This window comes from Xenia sp. Carnegie-2017, unplaced genomic scaffold (assembly GCF_021976095.1).
Source record: "Xenia sp. Carnegie-2017 unplaced genomic scaffold, XeniaSp_v1 HiC_scaffold_16, whole genome shotgun sequence".
Taxonomy (NCBI): domain Eukaryota; kingdom Metazoa; phylum Cnidaria; class Anthozoa; order Malacalcyonacea; family Xeniidae; genus Xenia; species Xenia sp. Carnegie-2017.
The window spans coordinates 479804-499174 of NW_025813469.1; the positions used below are offsets into that span (position 1 = coordinate 479804).

The window sequence follows — 19371 nt, forward strand, 5'->3', positions numbered from 1 at the left end:
CCGTTTCCAAGCTCATTTCACAAGTATTTTACAAAAAACACGAATGTGTGAAATACAAAACACAAAAACTGTTAAATATCGTTGTTTTAGTTCTTTGAAAAAGTGTTTTCCTTTCTTTTGAACGTAATATTTTAAAGTCTATGTTATTTCCCGCCAAAAATAATTTCGTTACCAGGCTCTAGCTCACGTCAAACTCCAAAGTCCAAACTCCAAAGTATCAGTTATCTGAAGATTTTTTTGGCAATCCTTCTGCATTCAAAAGACAACATTCTTGATTTTTAACTATTCTTGGTCCATCTCCAACCTATATTGTAAATGAGGCAAAACTAGCAGTAAGAACACTTAGCTTCAGTAAGAACTGACACGAAAGATTACCTGAGTATGAATAATGTACTTGATTCCACCAGGAGTTAAAGGCAGTGCAATTTTTTCTTTGATGCCCTAAAAAGAAACATTAAATATTAACACGAAAAATACTTAACTATGATTTAATAATAAAAAACGATATATTACGTGAAACGTGTCACTATCCGGGCTAAGATTAACATAAAGTCCTCGAAGAAAACTAAATGAAAATATCAAAAACATTATCAAATTTCGCTGCATTTGTCATGAATTAAATTGACACAAAATACCTTTCCCCTTGTTCCTGCGTTGGAGGAAAAAAAGTTTTAATCAAGCTTAAGCATTCAGGAACGTCTTTTTCACGAAGAAAAAGAACGGCACTTGGGCCAGCATCAAAACTATAAGCAACCTACATGATAACAGAATATACCATAAGATGGTAAAAAATAGAAAGTTAATACTTTAACTTGTAGCTACCTTTGTTCCACATAGTTCATTGTACTTGGAGATAAGTTGTATAATACTGTGAGAAATGCTGTTCATATAAGGAGGTATTATGGGTGGAAATGTATCCAAGCAAATAGCATGAAATTGATTGCTATCCTAAAGGAAGAATCACGAATAATATTTGTTAGGATAGTTATGGATAAGTGAATAGCTTAAAACTTTTTCAAAAATCAACCTTCATTGTAAGATCAGCAAACTTTTCAAAATCTTTATTCAAAATGGCTTGCTTCATTTCATACATTCTTTGAGGTACAACATGCTCTGCTCTTAGCTACAAATAACACATAATTAAGTTGAAACTACATCTTAAACATGATAATTATCATCTACAGACTAAAACCTTTAAAAGTTCACTTGTCTCAACACTTCTTCGCATGCCTGAAGTGCTACTGGTTTCCTTTTTCTCTTCACTCACCTATATAAACAACACAATGAAATAAAAATGTTTGTGATGTAGATAAAGACCAGCAGAAACAATAACCATGACCAGCTGACAATTTGAAGAAAGTTTTCTTAACTTATAACACACTCATTCTACCGATCGGGTCAGCAGTTTCAATTCATACTTTTGAAATACTACACCTCTTCCAACTCTTCCTTTGTAAATATGACACTATTTAATTTCTATTGCTTACTTCTGTTTACTTATTTCATGCGTTGTAAATATATATGTGTATGTATGGCTTTAAATATCATTCTGTCTGAGGATGACTTTGAAATAAAGTCGAAAATTTACAGTTTACTTCTCGTCTTGTCTTGATTCATATTTTGCAATTTCAAGATGTCTTGCTTCTTCGGAATTTGTTTTACATTATAGTAGAAACAATGTCATTGAAGCAATTGCATTAAATATAAGGTAAAATAAAACTCACAACAAGAACAAGAATGTGCATTTCTGTCCAATGATTTTCTGGAGCAACCTTAAAATAGATGATATAAGTCAACATACAGCTACTGCAACATTGAAGTGTCTTATTGACAACCACTAATTACCTGAACAGCAATGCTATCTGTTCCATCTGACTTTTCACCTTTCTCCCAAGCAACAAATCCGCCATAGATACTGCGGCATGCACTTCCAGAACCTTGTCTATATAATTATAATATTTGTAACTGTAAGATCAACATTTTCTTTTCATGTATGATATAAGAGTAGTTCTAAAGTCATCAAAGAAAAGTACCACATAGGATGTAATGAAGGATAGATATGTACCACATAGGATAATAAAGGATAGATATGTACCACATAGGATGTAATAAAGGATAGATATGTACCACATAGGATGTAATAAAGGATAGATATGTACCACATAGGATAATAAAGGATAGATATGTACCACATAGGACAATAAAAGATATATATGTACCACAAATAAAGGATAGATGTGTACCACATTGGATACTAAAGGATAAATATGTACCACATAGGATGATAAAGGATAGATGTACCTTGCAATGACAGAAACATCACACTCTATCTTGAACAACTTTGTTAGCGCAAATGCTAGAAAAATATCATCATGATGAATCACGGTTCCCTTTTTAAATATATTTTTGTGTGTTTGTGCTTTACCAAGACAAGCAAAGCCAGCAGCTGATGAAGCAAGTCCAGCAGCAGTTGGAAAATTATTGACCGAGCATATGTGCACTTTTGAGTTCATCAATTCTGTCTTTCCAGTTTTCTTGTATTCTTCACGAACTGGAACAAGAATTTTACTAATTAAAAGTAATAAATATAAAGGTATTTTCTGAATATAACCTTGCCTATTTTCAATACATTCTGCAGCCTCGGATAATCTTTGATGAAATTTTCTCTGAAAGTAGAAAAGAAAATCAAAGTAAACTAAGCAATTTAACACTTTGCAATGTGTTTCATTAAAGTTTTCAATGAACCTTCCATTCAGCCAAATCCTATCTGTGGAAAATTTTGAGCTTATTGCCACACTTGTTGTTACACAGAGCTAAAAAGGATAAAATTATCCTTAAGAATTTGAGGTTAGATATTAGTGATGAATATGGTAGATAAGTACGGTGACTTTGAAAATGGGTAATTCACCTCTTCTTGAGATAACGTTGCACTAAGGGATGAATTGACAGGAAGAATAAGTTCTTCATCTCGCTTTCCCCCTGTCAAACACACATACATTCTCGCTTATAATAACTGTCATTACATAAGACATAATTTAATCTTCTCAAGCATATTGTTTTGAATTCTTGCACATATACATGTACGCTTACTTACAGTATTTAATGACAGCTAAATTTACAGGAGCCGTACAAGTAATGACTTCCATCTTATCCATATAAATTGTCCTAATTTATTTACTTCTAATCGTGACAGGTTGTACCACTGCACCATTGTCATTTCAATCCTAGGTATAATTCAACCTACTTATAACAAATTGGCTCATTTTAGCTCTAAAGCATCAACGACACGAGTTGGAAACTGCAGGCATACCTATGACATGTAATGTTTCATTTGCTGAGAGAAAAGTGGAAATTCCGCCATTGTAAAAGAAAATATGATATTGTCCATATTGTCCTTTAAATATGATTTCACCACGTGACCAGCAACTTTCGATTTTCATAATCTACGTTCATGAATCCTTTTATCTCTTGTTTGCATTTGAAATGTACGTGTTTTCCTGGCCCGATTTTATATTTGCATCTTCAATTTATCATCAAACAAAATATATTTTATTTTTTAGTTAGTTGCAATGAATCCCAACGAAAATAAACAGAGGTTTGTGCAGTCTAAATTCTTACGCATTAGGTCGTGTTTAATATATTTACGTTTATTGTGATTTAGCCCCATTCAGCCTCGATATTATAAAATAGCAACAATTGCCTTACTTTCATTGTCTTGCCCCCTTGTGGCGATAATAAACGTTGAGAAGACAATGTTTTGTTTGTTAAACACTAGTAACTTGACTTATGAAGAGTTGAAAATGATAGCTGAATACTTGCAGAAGAATACAAAGTATCGACCAGCCATTGGTGTAATATGTGGTACGGGTCTTGGTGATTTGATAAATGCTCTACAAGATCCAAACACATTTCCATATGAAACAATACCTAAGTTCCCTGTGAGCACAGGTTAGTTGTTTATTTCATGAAGCACAATTTCCTTACCAATATACATTCATTTCTTAACAAGCGCAATGAAACATCTTTTTATTTTATGATGTTTTTAGTTAAAGGTCATTCAGGAAATTTGGTGTTTGGTCTGCTTAGTGGACAACAGGTTGTTTGTATGCAGGGAAGATTTCATTACTACGAAGGTTATTCATTAAATATGGTAATAAAATAAATCACCACAATTGTCTACTTCAACAACCTTGATACATTTCATGCAAACATTGTCATATATCTGTAAGGTGACTACTCCAATTCGTGTTATGCATTTGCTTGGAGTTAAAACCTTGATTGTAACTAATGCTGCTGGTGGTATTAATTCATCCTTCAAAGTTGGTGATGTTATGATTCTCAAAGATCACATCAGCCTTTTGTCTTTGGCTGGAGAAAATCCACTCAGAGGATCAAATGAAGAAAGGTTGTTTAGATGAGTCATTTAAAATCAGTTTGAGTCATAAATTTCCTTGAAGTTCCATGATTTCAAATTTTTTTTAAGATTTGGTGAACGATTTCCGTCAATGAATAACTGTTACAACAAAGAGCTACGTCAGCTTGCCAAGAATACTTCAAATGAATTAAACTTTTCAAGCTTTGTCCAAGAAGGTGTTTATGCATGTGTTGGAGGACCATCATTTGAAACAACTGCAGAACTAAACTATCTACATAGAGTAAGATTAGAAACCTATAGCTTTTTTTCATATTCAAAAGTACATTTTCACTAACTACACCATATAAATATCAAATATTTCATGTTTGTAGATTGGAGCAGATGCAGTGGGAATGAGTACAGTACATGAAGTGATTGCTGCCATTCATTGTGGTATGAAATGTTTAGGAATATCTTTGATAACCAATGCTGCAATTATGTCCTATGATGATGACAATGTTGTCTGCCACAATGAAGTGTTAGAAGTTGGCAAAAAACGCTCAAAGGATATTGAAACATTGGTGACACATTTTGTACAAAAGTTGAAGTGAATATATGCAAGATGAAAGGAAAAAAGTTGTCGCCCAAGAGGAAACAGTAATTTCAACTTTACAGTTGATATACTATAATTTGATTCTTGTTTGATATAAACTTTGTTTTTAATTATTTACCAATCAAAAATAGCTTCATTCCAAATAAAGAATAATTTATATTAGTTACCTGTATAATTTACATTCATCAAAGATATTTCAATCCAATCTTTGGTGGTGTTTAAGTATCTCTTTAATAACGGGCAATCATTCTTATGATAATACTAATCCAAAGATGAATTGTTTAACATCTGCTCTCTTTCTTCTTCATCATACAACTGATTGTGTTCATCTTCATTATCATCAACTGAAACATTATAAAATCCATCACTGAAATTCACTACAGTAAAGCAATCAAAGACAAAACTTACATTTTGATGCTTTCAAGTAGACATGAAATGAAATACCAAGAAGACAAATGACAAGTCCTCCAAATTTCACTCCATTCATTTCATCTCCAACTAACTCCGTAGCTAGTACTATAGTACATAGTTCCTAAAAAACAACAAATACAAGATCAAATCAAATGAATATGAGACAGTTTCTCAGTATTAAACAACCTTAAATATTCCAGCTATTGCCAAAGTTATACCAGACGTATTTGCCAATAATAAATATTCAGACATTGTAAGCATGAAGGCCAAAAAAGAACCAAACAGTACAAAACAAGCCGTCTCAAACATTACATGAGTTGATGGAGCACGAAATGTTTGTAAGGACACGGCCAGTTGTAGACCTATGAAGTTAATACATTTAATCCATAAAAAATGAACTTTGATTATTATTAAGATGAAAAATAAAGATTTTACCTTCAATTCCAATGGCTAAGGGAAGAGTTGATAAAGTCATCAAAGGTTGGAGATGATAAACAGTATCAAATGGATTAGATAGACCTAGAAATCAAACTTAGTTATGAACAACAAGACAAAGCTTGAAAATCCTTTCAAGTCATAAAATTACCACATACCAAGACTTTCTTTTTGTAGCAACAGTTGCGTAGTTGCCCACCGAATCCCGCTCATTGAACTTGCTGTCATTACCTGAGAAATCATTAATGATGACTGTTAAATGTCAATTTTTTTATGTTGCAATCAATTTAATAAACAGAATTCCATACCAAGAGAAAACCTTTAAAATTGAATTGTGTTGATTCGTATGTAAACATGAATAGGCCTCCAGAAATCAGAAAAACAATAGCAAGTAATTGACAATGCTGAAAATATTCAAGAAACACAGTTAAATTTAATCCACACAATGTATTCACATGAACACCAGAGATACTTACAAATTTTTCTAACCCAAATAGAATGGAGAAAATTAATATGAATATAATTGCTGTAGTTTTGCACATTGTGTACCTGAGGAAGTAATCATTTAATGACATTTTGTTGCAACAATGTACTTGAATATAATAAATTATCTCATGTTATCAACACCTACATACAAGGAAACAGTTATGAACATCAAACTCCAGTTAGAAAAACCAATGTCTAATGCTGTAGCTATTGCTGCAAGAAATGGAAAAATGAATTAACATTGTTATGTAGGTACATATTAAGGCAACTTTTCACATCAATTTTCACATTCCTTAAAAAAAACAAGCTAAGTTATGTATGTATCCAATTTATATCTTAAAAATAATTTCTTTCATTATTTTTCATTCAAAATACCAACATTGAAGTATTTTCATCTTTCACACCTGTAGGAGTAACTCTTACAAGATAGACAGACCATTTTAACATAATACGTTTCTTGTTAGTTCGTATTTCCCAAATTTTTCTTATTAATGCGACAACCACGAACACAACACTGTAATGAACCATAGACAGCGTCAGAGGAAAATGAAGTTTCTATATCAAATAAGAAATTGAAAAAAATCAACCATGTAGCTTTTTGCACAGAGACAAAAAGTCACCATTATGAAATATATATAATTAAACTTTTCATTCATCATAAAAGTTGGTTGCAAACCTTCATAATCCATTTGTTGTAAAACGTTAAACTCATTGAAAATATATACATGAATACAATACATGATAATATTTTCAACGCTTTTCCAATTAAATTTCCTGTCTTCATAATTTCCATTCATATACATCTTTGCGAAAGAAATGAATAGCCCCAAGGATTCATGTCGCTTTCAAAAAGAGAAATTTGACCAAAATAATATCATAAATTGCAACGTATGAAGATATTTCACAAGAATCGAAAATACCATAAGACCAAAATATGAGCCTTTGATACTATGTACAGCGTATGTTTTGCAATTTGCACGACGTTGTGTAATTTGAACGAAATGTTTCCACAATTTGTTCTCATTACACATTCTGAGCACTGATAATGACCCATTGGAAATGAGTTTTTGTGGGGTGTGTTTTGATAAAGAAAATGTGATTCGTCGATTCCACCAAGTACCTCTGGTAATCCCATACATTTAAAGAGATCAGTGCTCCTGACTTCACAGTCTTTTTCAGACTGATCTGTCACCTTCTTCGAAGAAAAAACAAAATAGGGACAAAGTTGACTGCTAAATTACGGAACTCGTTAAGAAAAATTAATTTTCAATAGCACAAACACTTCAAACATTCAGAACGGTCATCGACTAAAGTTTCAATATGTCCTCATCTCTTTGTTGAAGGTTTAATATGAAATGATACAGTTCTCTACAAAATATCAATGAAAGACCTACATAATAATAATAATGGCCGTATTTATGCCTAAGACGGATTATACGTCTGGACGACTTAAGACGAATCTTTTTAATTCGTCTCTTAAATCGTCAAAGGATAAAGACGGCCATAAGACAAATTAACCGTCTAGACGACTTTTGCGTTTAATTCGTCTTGACAGACGAACTAAAGTTGTTAACTCCTCTCGATCAATTGATTTTGTCGTTTAGTTTTGAGTTAAGTCGACCCGTCTTTATGCTGGACGGTTTAAAGCTTAGACGTATAAATCGTCCAGACGTGTTATCCGTCTTAAGCATAAAAACGGCCATTGAGTTTGTCGATAGGGTGAACCAGACAATAACAACTAAGTTTAATGACTAACGACTCTCTGTTAAGATTTTTTATTTGTATAGGGTGATGTCCGTTTTTATTATACTTCAAACCAATGATAAACATATACCGACTTCGAAATTCATCGGCTCTACATGAGTGAATAGAAGTTTCTTCAACAATTATTGTTTATTTGTCATATCTAACAATGGAAACTGATATCTTATGACAGGATACTTTCTCTGCCTAATTACAAACGGTTTTCGCTGAAAATGGGAACAGGCGAAATATTGAATTGTCAATCTTAAAAATATATTTTCATAGGGGAAGTTTGAATTTTTGGCAAATTTTATAAATGAAACTGATATTGATTCAACATGCAAGATTTTTATAACACACATAAAACATTCCACTCATAGACAAGACAAATATTCTATATGTGAAAGATCACACAATCCTGACGAAACAAAATGCGTCCATTTTTGTTCAAAAGACGCGAAGTATTTACATAAAACCAACATTTCCTGCATGGTGAATCAAGACAAAGAAATATTACCTATTGAATATTAATATGTACCCGTAAGTGTATAAGATACGCAAAACGAGGTGTATAAAAATAGACAGTACAAACGGCAGAACCCCGCTCCTAGGATGACTTTCAAATCGAAGAGTTGTGCTCACCGCGTATTAGTGAAGGATTAAAGATGGGACAGTGCTGCTCGACACGACGCTACAGGTACAATAATATCTCAAAAGGACAGTTGTTACGATTGCTAATGTCGTTTGCTTCATAGTATGTTATTATGAAACCTAATGGATTGTAACAATTGTTGCCAGTAGTTCAAAGTTTATTTTATTGAAATTATATTTAAACATAGACTGCGTTATTTACTAAAACTTGACCGCCAAGCCCACCATATGAGAACGATATGCTGAACAAATTATCCTAAAAGTTGAGAGTTTTTAACATTTCTTAACAGGTAGTCGTGACGTCAGTTTATCAACTGTTTATAAGAAATTTCTTAACGTTTGATGAATATATTGAATTGTTGTTTCTCGGGTGGTTTTGTCAAATAAAAGCAAACAAAAGTGGTTTCATATGAGGATATTTGCATTTTCTTTTTGTTCAAATCATTCATTCATATCATTATTTAACACAAAATTGACAATGAGTCTCTAAGAACAGAATTAATCACAGTTTTTTTGCAACTCATTTATGACGACGCGACTTTGAGGGTTATAGCCGAGTCCTTGATAAAGAGACGACAAAGTCTCGATGCTTTAGCTAACATATATTTCAATAGGCGAGCAAATAGACCACAGCAGGGCAACAAAAAATACCGCTTGATTAACTGTGATATAAGGTCAAAAATGGTTATTTTATTTGAATCTCGTGATAGCAAGCACAATTGTTGCTGCAGTAACGGAAGTGGCATTGCTATTGAACGGAAAGAATAGAAAAAATAAACAAAAATTAGGAAACATCAAAGTATTTGAAAGCCAATATAGCAGATAATTTGTGCAGGCAGCAAAACTTAATTAAATATGTAGACTAAAAGTAGTAGCTACTTGGCATAATTTCTCTCGATTTTTCTCTAGAATGCTGCGGATCTTTCGACGTAACAAAGATAACCAAGGTAAGGCAGGTACAAGCCATAAACGTGGAGAACCAGACGGCAGCGAGGAAGCTGCAGCTATCAAGAAAACCAAGAAATCTGAAATTACAAAACACGATGTGGAAGCAGGCGTGACATATCACGATGATTATGATGATGATGAAGATGATGATGAATCGGATGTTGACGTCTATCCTGCCAAACAAAATGAAGAAGTGTATCCTTCAGGTATTTTACATATTTATTACCTTTTTATTAAACCTTAACTGATTACATTTGTAAAGAAGAAAATCGTTCACATTTCGTAACAGGAGAAGAAGATAACAAAAGAAATTCATACAAAGAATCTACTTTACACGAACATTTACGACAAGGTATACTTCGAGGTGACGTGAACACGTTAATACCAAAACTTGCAAAGATGGTGAAGATTGTAGTTGTCACACTCCAAGAAGGTAATACAGATCAGATTTGAAAGGAAAAAGTAACACAATATAACAGTGTTCAATCGTCGTGAATGTTTTTTCTTATTCAAATTCATTACTTGTTATATTTCAGATATGTCAGAAGAGAAGTTTATCTTAGAGGAAAGAATATTTCCTGACTTGAAAAGATTTTGTCGTGAATATAACCACGACGTTCATATAGTGGAGATTGACATTGAAGCTGAGCAGTTTTCGTATATGGATTGGAAAGAAGAAATTGAAACAGCTCACAAAGAATCTTCAGGAATTGGCTTTATTGTACGTAGTCCGTTCGTTATTTCCTGTAAAAACATTCTTGACAACATGTTGCGTTCTTGAAAAGTTCTTAAAAAGATTTCCTTCAACTTTTTTCGATATAAGGTTCTAGTTGGTCAGAACTTTGGCGAAAAATTTCTTCCTGAGAAGATCGATGTCAAAGACTATGAATTGCTCATGGAGATCATACCGAACAATCACGACGCAATACGAAGTCTCTACGAGTTAGATGCTAATCAAATACCGTGTTACGTTCTCAGAAATACATGCTTTGAGCAGCCAAACGAAAGAATTTCTGAAGCTTCACAATTTGTGTTGGACATGATAGAAGAAAAACAATTCAAACTGAAGTGTGAGCAACGTTATATTTTCAATGGTGAGTTTGTGTTATTACCATAACTCTTGTTAGTCAAAGGATGTATGGCAATGAAATTTATTTGTTATAACTTTGTTTCTGTCGTTTCATACAGCGTTATTACAAGCTGCGTCTCTTGGTGCCGAACTGTCTAACCAAGGCTCAAGAGCATTGTGGGTAGAGAAGAAAGTTTCCCAACAAAATGAAAGTTTTGAAGAGCAAAGCAACGACGATAAAGCAGAGTTACAACTGGTCCGCCAAAAGTATCGCCATCAAAATGGCAGTGTTGTAACTTATGACGAGTTTGCTAAACATGACATACTGAAACGAAATCACTTTCACCAAACTGTTCTCGACACCATCAAGGCAATGCTTGATAAGAATAACGAATTGTCACCCTGTTCTAACACCAACGATATTCATTACAAAGAAGTTGCACAACATTTATTAAAATGTCAAGAGAACATTAAAAATATTGACGAAGGATCTCACAGAACCATTCACATCCAAACACGTATCAATAAATATATTAAAGGGAACACAACAACTCCTTTGATTCTGCATGGATCACCCGGATGTGGAAAAAGTACAATGGTGTCTATGACGGCAAAGCTCTTGAGTGACAGCCCAGAACAAGACACAATACTCGTTACCAGGTTCCTCGGTTCTACACGTTTTTCGAGCCAGCTGAGACTTTTGTTAAGAAGTTTGTGCTTTCAATTGTCAAGAGTATTCGGTTATGAAGACAAAATTCCTGAGGTAAAATGAGAACGTCGAAATTGATGTACAAACTTGAAACTTGGTTAAATTATAAAAACGTTTCTCTTACTTTTGTAGAGTTTCCAAGCGATTGTAAAATGTTCAACAGTCAGCTTCACAACGCTACGCGAGGAAAACAAATCGTCATTATTCTTGATGGTCTTGACGAGTTACCAAAATCAAACCTAAAATGGCTACCGCATGAATTACCTGACAATGTAAAAATAATTCTAACAGCATTGACAAACGGTGGTTATTACAACGGCCTAAAGGTAACGTTATTATAGAGAATATACATCTGCTATAGGTTTATTACATAACATGCATTTAGCACTAACCAACTTTGCATCGTTCTTCAAATACAGGCCACATTTGAAGAAGCATCAGATCACTTCGTTGACGTGTCAGAGATGGAAAAAAGTGAAGCTAAATCATTGCTTTCATCAGGATTTCATAACATTGGCACAGAACCTGCAAAAGAATTGGAAATTCGGTTACTGAAAGCTGCAGAAAAATATCCCAACCCCCTCTACGTTCACCTTTTGTTGCATTACATTCGCCTGAAGAGGACGCTGACCGATTTTCCTGGAAGCAACGTAGACTCACACCTCCCAACGTCATTAAAACACGTGATTGAACTATACTTTAACACCGTGGAGAAGAAATATGGCAAGCCGACCATTCAAAGGATTATGGGATATTTATCAGCCGCTCGCTTTGGACTTAGCGAGCGCGAGTTAGATGAAATACTTACACGCGATCACATCTCTGGGAAGGCGCCAGGATTTAATGTGAGGCCCTTTCAGCTAGCAAGAATTCTTCATGATCTATCTCCAATATTGACGAAAGTTTATTTTGATGGAATGTTGATTCTGACCTGGCGTCATCTTATAATTCGTTACTTACTCTTTGATCGATATCTCTCCAGTCATGAACACAGTCTTAAGTTCGCCCATCGAAGTCTTGCCCAACATTATGCTGGGAAGCGTACAAAGGGTTCTTCCGAAGATCCACTCATCGTTAATCGTCGACTTCACGATCTGCCTCATTATCTATGCAAACTAGGCGACATTGAAGAGCTTAAAAACCAAGCTTTATGCAATTTTGTTTTCATCCAAGCGCAGCTGACTGCTACTAGTATTGATTATGTACTGAATGTTTTACTGGAAAACATTGTCCTATGGATCAAGATTTGAAGATGATCGTAGATGCGTTAAGAATGTCTTCTGATGCTTTGCAAATTGATCCCCATCAACTTTCAGCTCAACTAATAGGAAGATTGACAGATCTTGCTTCGTCAGACCATATTACCCGTCTCCTAAATGACGCTCGAAAATTTTCACAAGGTCTGGTACCTAATACAGGATGTCTAAATCCTCCTGGAACGAAACTTCTGCATACCTCCACAGAGTTGTACGGACCAACCGATCTAACCACGGATTCAACATTGGGTTTGTCGACATCGAGAAATACCGTTGCATTATGGGACGTCAGAAGTGGTGAGATCATCAGAACAATGTCAATTTCTCGCACTGTAAAACGGCTTCTTTTCTGTAGAAATAATCGTTTGTTCATTTTGGATACCGGTGAAAATCTTGATGTCTATGAAACGAGCACGTTCAAAAACGTGTGGAATTTTGAAAGTCCTTCACCTGCAACGTCCTTTGCAATTGCTGGTGACACCAAAGATATACTTGTTGCAGTATTTGGCCACGTGATAAGAATGTGGAACCTACGTACTGGTCACGTGATCAATGAGATCGAAAATGAAGTCTACATTAATAGGATTGCTGGCTGGAAAAAATACATTGCATATGCCAGTACAAATGACAAGTTTGTGAAAGTTTATGAAATATTTACTGATTTGTTGGTTCATCACATTGATATGTATGAGAAAGCGTCACCTGATAAAGTGGCTGAAGTTTTTCTAGCTCCGTTAGGCGATGGTCTTGTTCTAGCTACATCACATCAATCACATGACCTTCGTGTTTTCCGTTTGTCAAATGGTGAATGGCTTCGTAACATTGGAGGTGACATTGTAAATCCTCGATTATCCTCAGACGGTCATTTCGTGCTTTCTACAAACAGTCGCAACGATATTAGTGTATGGAGTCTTGAGACAGGCGTGAAGCTAACGAATGTCTTCCGGCATCCTCCGACAAGTATCATTACCGATATAATTGCTAACGATCTAACCGTCCTCGTGACATTGTCGGACAACGAGATATTACGAGTATGGGATCTGGAAAAGGAAGAGACAATTCAGCAAGGTTTGCTTCAGGAGAACAAAGACAACTGTATAAGAAATATAACGTTTGTTAAAAGTCGCGGTGAACAAAGACAGGCAGTAAGTCGATCGAAAGTTTCAGGAGATATTGTCGTATGGAATGTTTCTAATTGTACCCAGGTGAGAACATTGAAAGGAACACAAGCCGATGACGTTCTTGTTGTCGATGAAACAAGAGCAGTTCTCAGAAGTATGGGTAAACTTGCATTGATTGATTTAGAAGAAGGACGATTGATTAAAAAACTTCGCGTCTCATTTCCAAACATGAACAGTCGAAATCGGTTAGAAAGACGAGCGAGTTCTCTTTATAAACGAAGAAATCTTTCTCTTCGTCTCCTACAACGATCAGGCGTGAACATAAAACCTCGCTGTGGACAGTTCAGTGATGTTGCAATCGTTGGTCAAGAATACGTTTTGATGCTTTCCAGTAAGCGAGATGTCGTAAATTTGATCTCTTTAGACCACGGAGGATTGGTTGCTCAGCTGAAGAGTGGCCACAAGGAATGCATTGAGACTGTTATTGTGAGTAAGAATGGCAAAACTCTCGTCTGTTCTTACAAGAATAGCGCAGCAGCAGTGTGGGACCTGGACACGAAACGTTTGATTGGTTGGCTTCGTGTAGAGAATTGTTTTCCTAAACTGTGTCAAGCAACTATTACACAAGATGGACGATATCTTGTGGATGAAGTGAAGATAAATGATTGTACACATTTAGTTGTTTGGGACGTCAATATTTCTGAAGTACAATGTAAAATTCCCATCAAAGGAGCTAAAATTCATGCCGTTACTGCATCCTCGATCAGTGGTATCATTATTTGTTCATTCAAAAAGGAATATCGCAATACAGTTATGAGCTATCTTTTGCGATCAGGAGCACCTCTTTTCCCGTTGCCTTGTGGCATACGACATCAGATAAACGGCATTCAGATGAGCGCCGACGGACGACGAGCAATGACGTTTGCTTCCGGAGATCGCACAATAAGATTGTGGGATACTTCACGAGGAATACAGATAGGATCATTTACCGCTGACCATGCTGTGTCGGACTGCGCCTTGTCCGAAGATGGCAACAACATCGTATTGGCCATCAGTCAAGCTTCTTCAATAACAAGTCTTACTTTCATGGGTCATAAACAAGATAAAGAAGTCAGTATTGATTTGAAAAATCCTTATTACAATCCTAAGAACTACGGTGCAGTATTTGAATTCCTACATATTCTTGATTGGGATGATGATACAGATAACATGGACAATACTCTAGCTGAGAAAAAATGAACCACATTTTAAATGAAGTTCATCCATAAAATATAAATATTTCTTCCCCAAAGGAAGACGATATACGTATTTAATCATACAAATGTTTCATAAGAATGTTTAGACAGTGACAAATTACGGAATTTCAAGTATAATTTTTGACAATTAAAATTTATAAATATATTAATTGAAGATAATGAGTATGAAATCATCAAATTAATAAATTTGTTTTAACTTCCTTTGACGAGTAGGATCGGAATGGGTGTGACTGAGGTTTTGGTGTTATAAGCCACAGAGAAATTTAAAAAGTTAAAAACCATATATTATGACCTGCATTTGTGGTGTTTTAAATGTTTATTTTCAAGAAGCAAAGTTTTGAAATTTTGACGAAAAAGAAAGACGGAATGGATGTAGATCTGAGCTAAACAACAAAGACCATCCCACTTATTGGGAATACAACGTCCTTTAGCCACGAAGGAATTTTTCTTCACTACGTTTGAAGCCATCCATTTAGTTTCACTTTAAAGTTTTATAGCAACCATAACGCAAAACAAAGAGACGATTTCTTGAAATTATTTCCACGGTGTTATTGCATTGATATATTATATGTATATATATTTCACATTGAGTATTTTACATGTAGTAATTGATTTTTAATTAGTATAAATATCTTTGTCTTTGAGATATATTAGAAATAAATATCCTCTTCTTAGGGTTAGGTCATCTCCCACATACGGTCTTAGAGAACCGCGCAAGCAATCACGTATTTGCTATCATCCCACATTAAAAGTTATTCCACCGAACACTTTTGACAATAGTGGATTACGCAACTATATACAAAACGAATGTTGAGTACTTATCCATAAATCTTTCTCTGCTTTACTTGTCAAAAAGTCAAACGTCATTTCATTAAAGCAGAAAGACTTCTCACGCGAGATAATCCCTTCTCTCGTTTCGTTTTTAACGTTGATTTCATTAAACTACTCCTTCTCTCAAGCTTTTCATCTTGAAATAATAATTCAAAAATTCTATTCACATTCCAACGGTACTTCGCCGACGTTAGTAAAAACTTACAACCGTTCTCGTGAGCCCGTTGTATTTGTGAGCGCAAAATCTGAACAACGCTGAGACTGTTAATGTCCAAGGTTTCATTCGTTCCGCTGGGTAATCTTGAACAGTTTAAAGTACATTCGCCAGCATCTAAACGCATTTGAATGTTTCTAAGAGCAACAATATTTGCTAAGTCTGCTTTATTGCATACAATGACAACAGGAAGCTTGCTAATATCTTTCAAATCTTTTAGTCGTCTTAGAGCAGCTTCGACGCGCTCAAAACTTTGTTCGTCATGTAAAGAATATACAAAAACGTATCCATTTGCTTTCTTCATAGTCAAACGCTCCATAACAGGAAATTCAAAACTACCCGAAGTATCAACGATTTCAAGATGACACAGAGTATCACCGACGTAAAATTTTCCAGCATGATGATCCTCTACTGTAGGTGAATGATTTTCATCGAAAGGTTTGCCTAAAAATCTAGAAATAAGCGATGTCTTGCCAGTTTTTGAACCGCCAATAACTGCAATAGTTTTCACTAACGTATCCTTTCCCTCTTGTCTGGGATTTTTCATTTTCTCAAAACTTCTCTGGTATCCACTAGCCATATATATGTCAACTGACTACCGTCTTGGTTGTGTTAGCCATGAGCTAAAGGATGTTGAATCACGAGATTTATATATATATATATAACCATAATTTGTTTCCATGACAACTTTAGTAGCCACTTGACAAACACACGCCAGTAAAGTGTGGAAATTTTGATGAAATAAGCATTTGTTTAAACAACTTGCACGCAATAATTAGCGGAACTCAACACGTGAGTCAACAATAGCACTTCAAGCTACAGTAGTCTCATACAATCCATTATTACATCACAAGTTAGGCTCGAGAAAGGGGATTAAAATGATGTCATTTTAGAGGACCTCCATCAGACTTTTTCCTTTTAACCAATTAATAAGATGTTATTTCTTTGAAATGTATAATTTCATAAACTAACCAAACCGTCTTTTTAATGCGACACGTCCATAAAGCAATATAACCTCTCGGTTACAGTAAAAATATATATTCATTGCTTAGAGTTACAAAGACGAACTGTGAAATATGCCGTATTGTCAAGGTCATATGTAAATTGTTTTTCATAGAAGGAGAAGGAGAACTGAGATTCATTGAAGAAATACATTAATCCAAATGATGTCGTATTCGTCTAAAAATAGTGCGCTGACAGTCGTGTGATATTTTATTAGTATAAAACTATAATGCTACGATGGCCAGAGATTTTCCTTCTCACTGATACTGCAGCTTAAGATACATTCTTATTAAAACACATTCTTATTAAAACACAACCTAATCCCCTCTCAGTCATATATTGATTTCCTTCCATGGATATACTTCACAAGGAAATGTGGGCGATAATAACTAAGGAAATTTAATTGTTTCTAAGACCAAAGAATTTATTACAAAGACTAGAAAATGCCTAGACATCAAAAGCTACAGAGCTAGATTCTTCGGTCATTAGGTAAAATACTTTAAAGCAATTAACATTTCGGAATTTTCCAACTGAGATGAACTTTCAAAAGAAAATAACAATTTTGTCAAACACCGTTTAATAGTCAACCACGACAAAACTTAAGTGAAAAATTATTTATGTTTCGATCTTCTAAGCAATCCACTTGGAAATTCATGAAAAGGTGCAAAATAATACGTTTAAAAAGGAAAAAAATTGTAATGCACTCACTGATCAATAAATATATGTACAGTACAAAGAGGAACTATTAAAAACTCAAATGATTTATGTTCACACATGAATTTAACACATCGTTCTTGTAAAGTCAGAAGAACATTTTTCCTCGCACCAAGCGTCGTAAAACTGATGCCAAAACAGCAACAGTGACCATGAAGAAGCCAAGATACACACAACATCAAAGGAAGATGAAAAATGTGCGTATTTGATACATTGTCTTTTAGTTGCATCTGCCAGTATTTTCTCATCTAAACTAAGCAGATAAAGATCTTGTGCGGACCATATGTTTGGCTGCTCGTTGTGACCGATTACTTGGACATACAATATGATACCATAAACTTGAACGTCTCCTTCGATTCACCATTTTATCTTTGCTTTTATTGTCAAGATCCTCTTCTTCAATGTTCACAAGTTCAAAAAATACTTTATTGATGTTCCAGCGCACCTTTGCAGATGTAAACATCAATTTACATTTCCAATCGTCGACTATTTTCACCTGTGAACGTAGATCATTGAGGAATGGCAAAGCAACATTGTTAGAAGAATCTTTTAGGATTCCTTCTAAATTGTTAATGTCAGTAAGGTCTGTTTTATTACATACGATCAACATAGGAACGTTTGAATGACTTTTGTATTTTAGTATTTCTTGACGATGCCATTTAATTTTCTCAAATGATTTTGGATCGTCAAATGAATAAACCAAGATAAACGCTTGAGCCTTGGATATTGCCAACTGCCTCATAACTGGAAAATCGTACGATCCGGTCGTGTCGAGAATCTTCAATTGGCGGCATTTGTGTGTTCCACGGATTACTTCCTCTTCATAATAATCCTCGACTGTCGGTTTATGTTGTTTACTGAAGCTTTGCCCGATGAAACGTCGTATAAGCGAAGTTTTGCCAACATTTTTATCGCCGAATACGGCAATTGTTAAGGGTTTCGCGAAGCCGTAAGTAGTTGCCATATAAGAGATTGTTCTGTAAAGTTGTTCAGTACTCTGAAGACACTCCAAAACATCTCCCCTATTTTATGCATGTGCAGTAGTTGAAGTCGATTTACCCACGCATATTCATATGACAAACTGCGTTTCCCATTTTCCCGCCTTGCAACATCTGCTCGTCGAGATCTATGACGTCTGAACAATATAATCATTCATTATCATTCTTCACTTCATAGGCGATGATATAGTTCAGTTGAACAGAAACTGTTTCAACAGAAACTATTGTCTTCTCTTCCGATCCCACAATACGGATACTTTTCGAAAATTTTTCCTGCGAGATACAATCCACGCATCGTGAATACGTTTTAAGGCTACTACATCTAATTTACAACAGGTGAATAGTTTATGAATATGAATATTATTGAAAAATTTTTTTAAAAAAACAGCGGAGGCAAGTAAACTTGCTTTCAAAGACGGAAGATGACATCTTGCAATCAATCGACTATAATTTTTTATAAAAACGTCAACGGAAAAAAAGAGGAATTTTGGCAGAAAGAGAATTTTACGTAACTAATCAATAATTTATAAAGAAAGATATTGAAAAACGATAAAGATGGT

At 34.7% G+C, this 19371-nt stretch overlaps 5 protein-coding genes across 5 annotated transcripts; 2 read left to right on the forward strand and 3 right to left on the reverse strand.

The window, feature by feature from the left end:
- Window positions 1-3: 3 nt before the first annotated feature.
- Window positions 4-3397, reverse strand: LOC124435804 (diphosphomevalonate decarboxylase-like). The gene is made up of 16 exons (XM_046985765.1): window positions 3311-3397; window positions 3095-3224; window positions 2909-2979; window positions 2746-2813; window positions 2617-2666; window positions 2426-2551; window positions 2302-2356; window positions 1846-1942; window positions 1725-1772; window positions 1193-1267; window positions 1028-1123; window positions 823-948; window positions 636-754; window positions 514-565; window positions 376-441; window positions 4-304 (listed from the first exon to the last, which is right to left on the reverse strand). Exons 2-16 carry the CDS (start codon window positions 3153-3155, stop codon window positions 218-220), a joined length of 1197 nt encoding a protein of 398 aa, XP_046841721.1. The 5' UTR covers window positions 3156-3224; window positions 3311-3397; the 3' UTR covers window positions 4-217.
- Window positions 3330-5172, forward strand: LOC124435814 (purine nucleoside phosphorylase-like). The gene is made up of 7 exons (XM_046985776.1): window positions 3330-3485; window positions 3561-3595; window positions 3776-3948; window positions 4047-4150; window positions 4230-4405; window positions 4484-4655; window positions 4747-5172. Exons 2-7 carry the CDS (start codon window positions 3570-3572, stop codon window positions 4963-4965), a joined length of 870 nt encoding a protein of 289 aa, XP_046841732.1. The 5' UTR covers window positions 3330-3485; window positions 3561-3569; the 3' UTR covers window positions 4966-5172.
- LOC124435806 (solute carrier family 35 member C2-like) lies at window positions 5016-7226 on the reverse strand. The gene is made up of 10 exons (XM_046985767.1): window positions 6976-7226; window positions 6704-6854; window positions 6449-6512; window positions 6290-6362; window positions 6122-6217; window positions 5972-6044; window positions 5814-5897; window positions 5565-5740; window positions 5376-5499; window positions 5016-5311 (listed from the first exon to the last, which is right to left on the reverse strand). The coding sequence occupies exons 1-10, from the start codon at window positions 7090-7092 to the stop codon at window positions 5229-5231; spliced, it is 1041 nt and encodes a 346-aa protein (XP_046841723.1). The 5' UTR covers window positions 7093-7226; the 3' UTR covers window positions 5016-5228.
- A 1345-nt stretch (window positions 7227-8571) lies between these two features.
- Window positions 8572-15258, forward strand: LOC124437079 (NACHT and WD repeat domain-containing protein 2-like). The gene is given in 10 exon segments (XM_046987103.1): window positions 8572-8739; window positions 9603-9847; window positions 9931-9996; window positions 9999-10074; window positions 10178-10362; window positions 10465-10735; window positions 10830-11473; window positions 11554-11745; window positions 11839-12646; window positions 12649-15258. Coding segments are annotated over 9 exon segments (4713 nt in total). The 5' UTR covers window positions 8572-8739; window positions 9603-9763; the 3' UTR covers window positions 15036-15258.
- Window positions 15259-15580: 322 nt separating this feature from the next.
- On the reverse strand, window positions 15581-18942 carry LOC124437075. Its single transcript, XM_046987097.1, has 2 exons — window positions 18073-18942; window positions 15581-16692 (listed from the first exon to the last, which is right to left on the reverse strand). Exons 1-2 carry the CDS (start codon window positions 18775-18777, stop codon window positions 15916-15918), a joined length of 1482 nt encoding a protein of 493 aa, XP_046843053.1. The 5' UTR covers window positions 18778-18942; the 3' UTR covers window positions 15581-15915.
- Window positions 18943-19371: the final 429 nt, after the last annotated feature.

Bases quoted from the DNA above. Each gene is read 5' to 3' on its own strand.
- LOC124435814 (XM_046985776.1), top strand. From the start codon at position 3,570: ATGAATCCCAACGAAAATAAACAGAG. The intron at 4,151-4,229 runs GTAATAAAATAA...TATATCTGTAAG, and splicing joins AAGGTTATTCATTAAATATG to GTGACTACTCCAATTCGTGT. The intron at 4,656-4,746 runs GTAAGATTAGAA...TCATGTTTGTAG, and splicing joins AACTAAACTATCTACATAGA to ATTGGAGCAGATGCAGTGGG.
- LOC124435806 (XM_046985767.1), bottom strand. From the start codon at position 7,092: ATGGAAATTATGAAGACAGGAAATTTAATTGGAAAAGCGTTGAAAATA. The intron at 6,045-6,121 runs GTATGGAATTCT...ATGATTTCTCAG, and splicing joins ATTTTAAAGGTTTTCTCTTG to GTAATGACAGCAAGTTCAAT. The intron at 5,898-5,971 runs GTATGTGGTAAT...TTTGATTTCTAG, and splicing joins GCTACAAAAAGAAAGTCTTG to GTCTATCTAATCCATTTGAT.
- LOC124437075 (XM_046987097.1), bottom strand. From the start codon at position 18,777: ATGGCAACTACTTACGGCTTCGCGAAACCCTTAACAATTGCCGTATTC. The intron at 16,693-18,072 runs GCTTAGTTTAGA...CCAAGACGGTAG, and splicing joins TCCGCACAAGATCTTTATCT to TCAGTTGACATATATATGGC.
- LOC124435804 (XM_046985765.1), bottom strand. From the start codon at position 3,155: ATGGATAAGATGGAAGTCATTACTTGTACGGCTCCTGTAAATTTAGCT. The intron at 2,552-2,616 runs GCAAGGTTATAT...TTCTTGTTCCAG, and splicing joins GCAGAATGTATTGAAAATAG to TTCGTGAAGAATACAAGAAA. The intron at 1,124-1,192 runs GTTTTAGTCTGT...TGTTATTTGTAG, and splicing joins AGACAAGTGAACTTTTAAAG to CTAAGAGCAGAGCATGTTGT.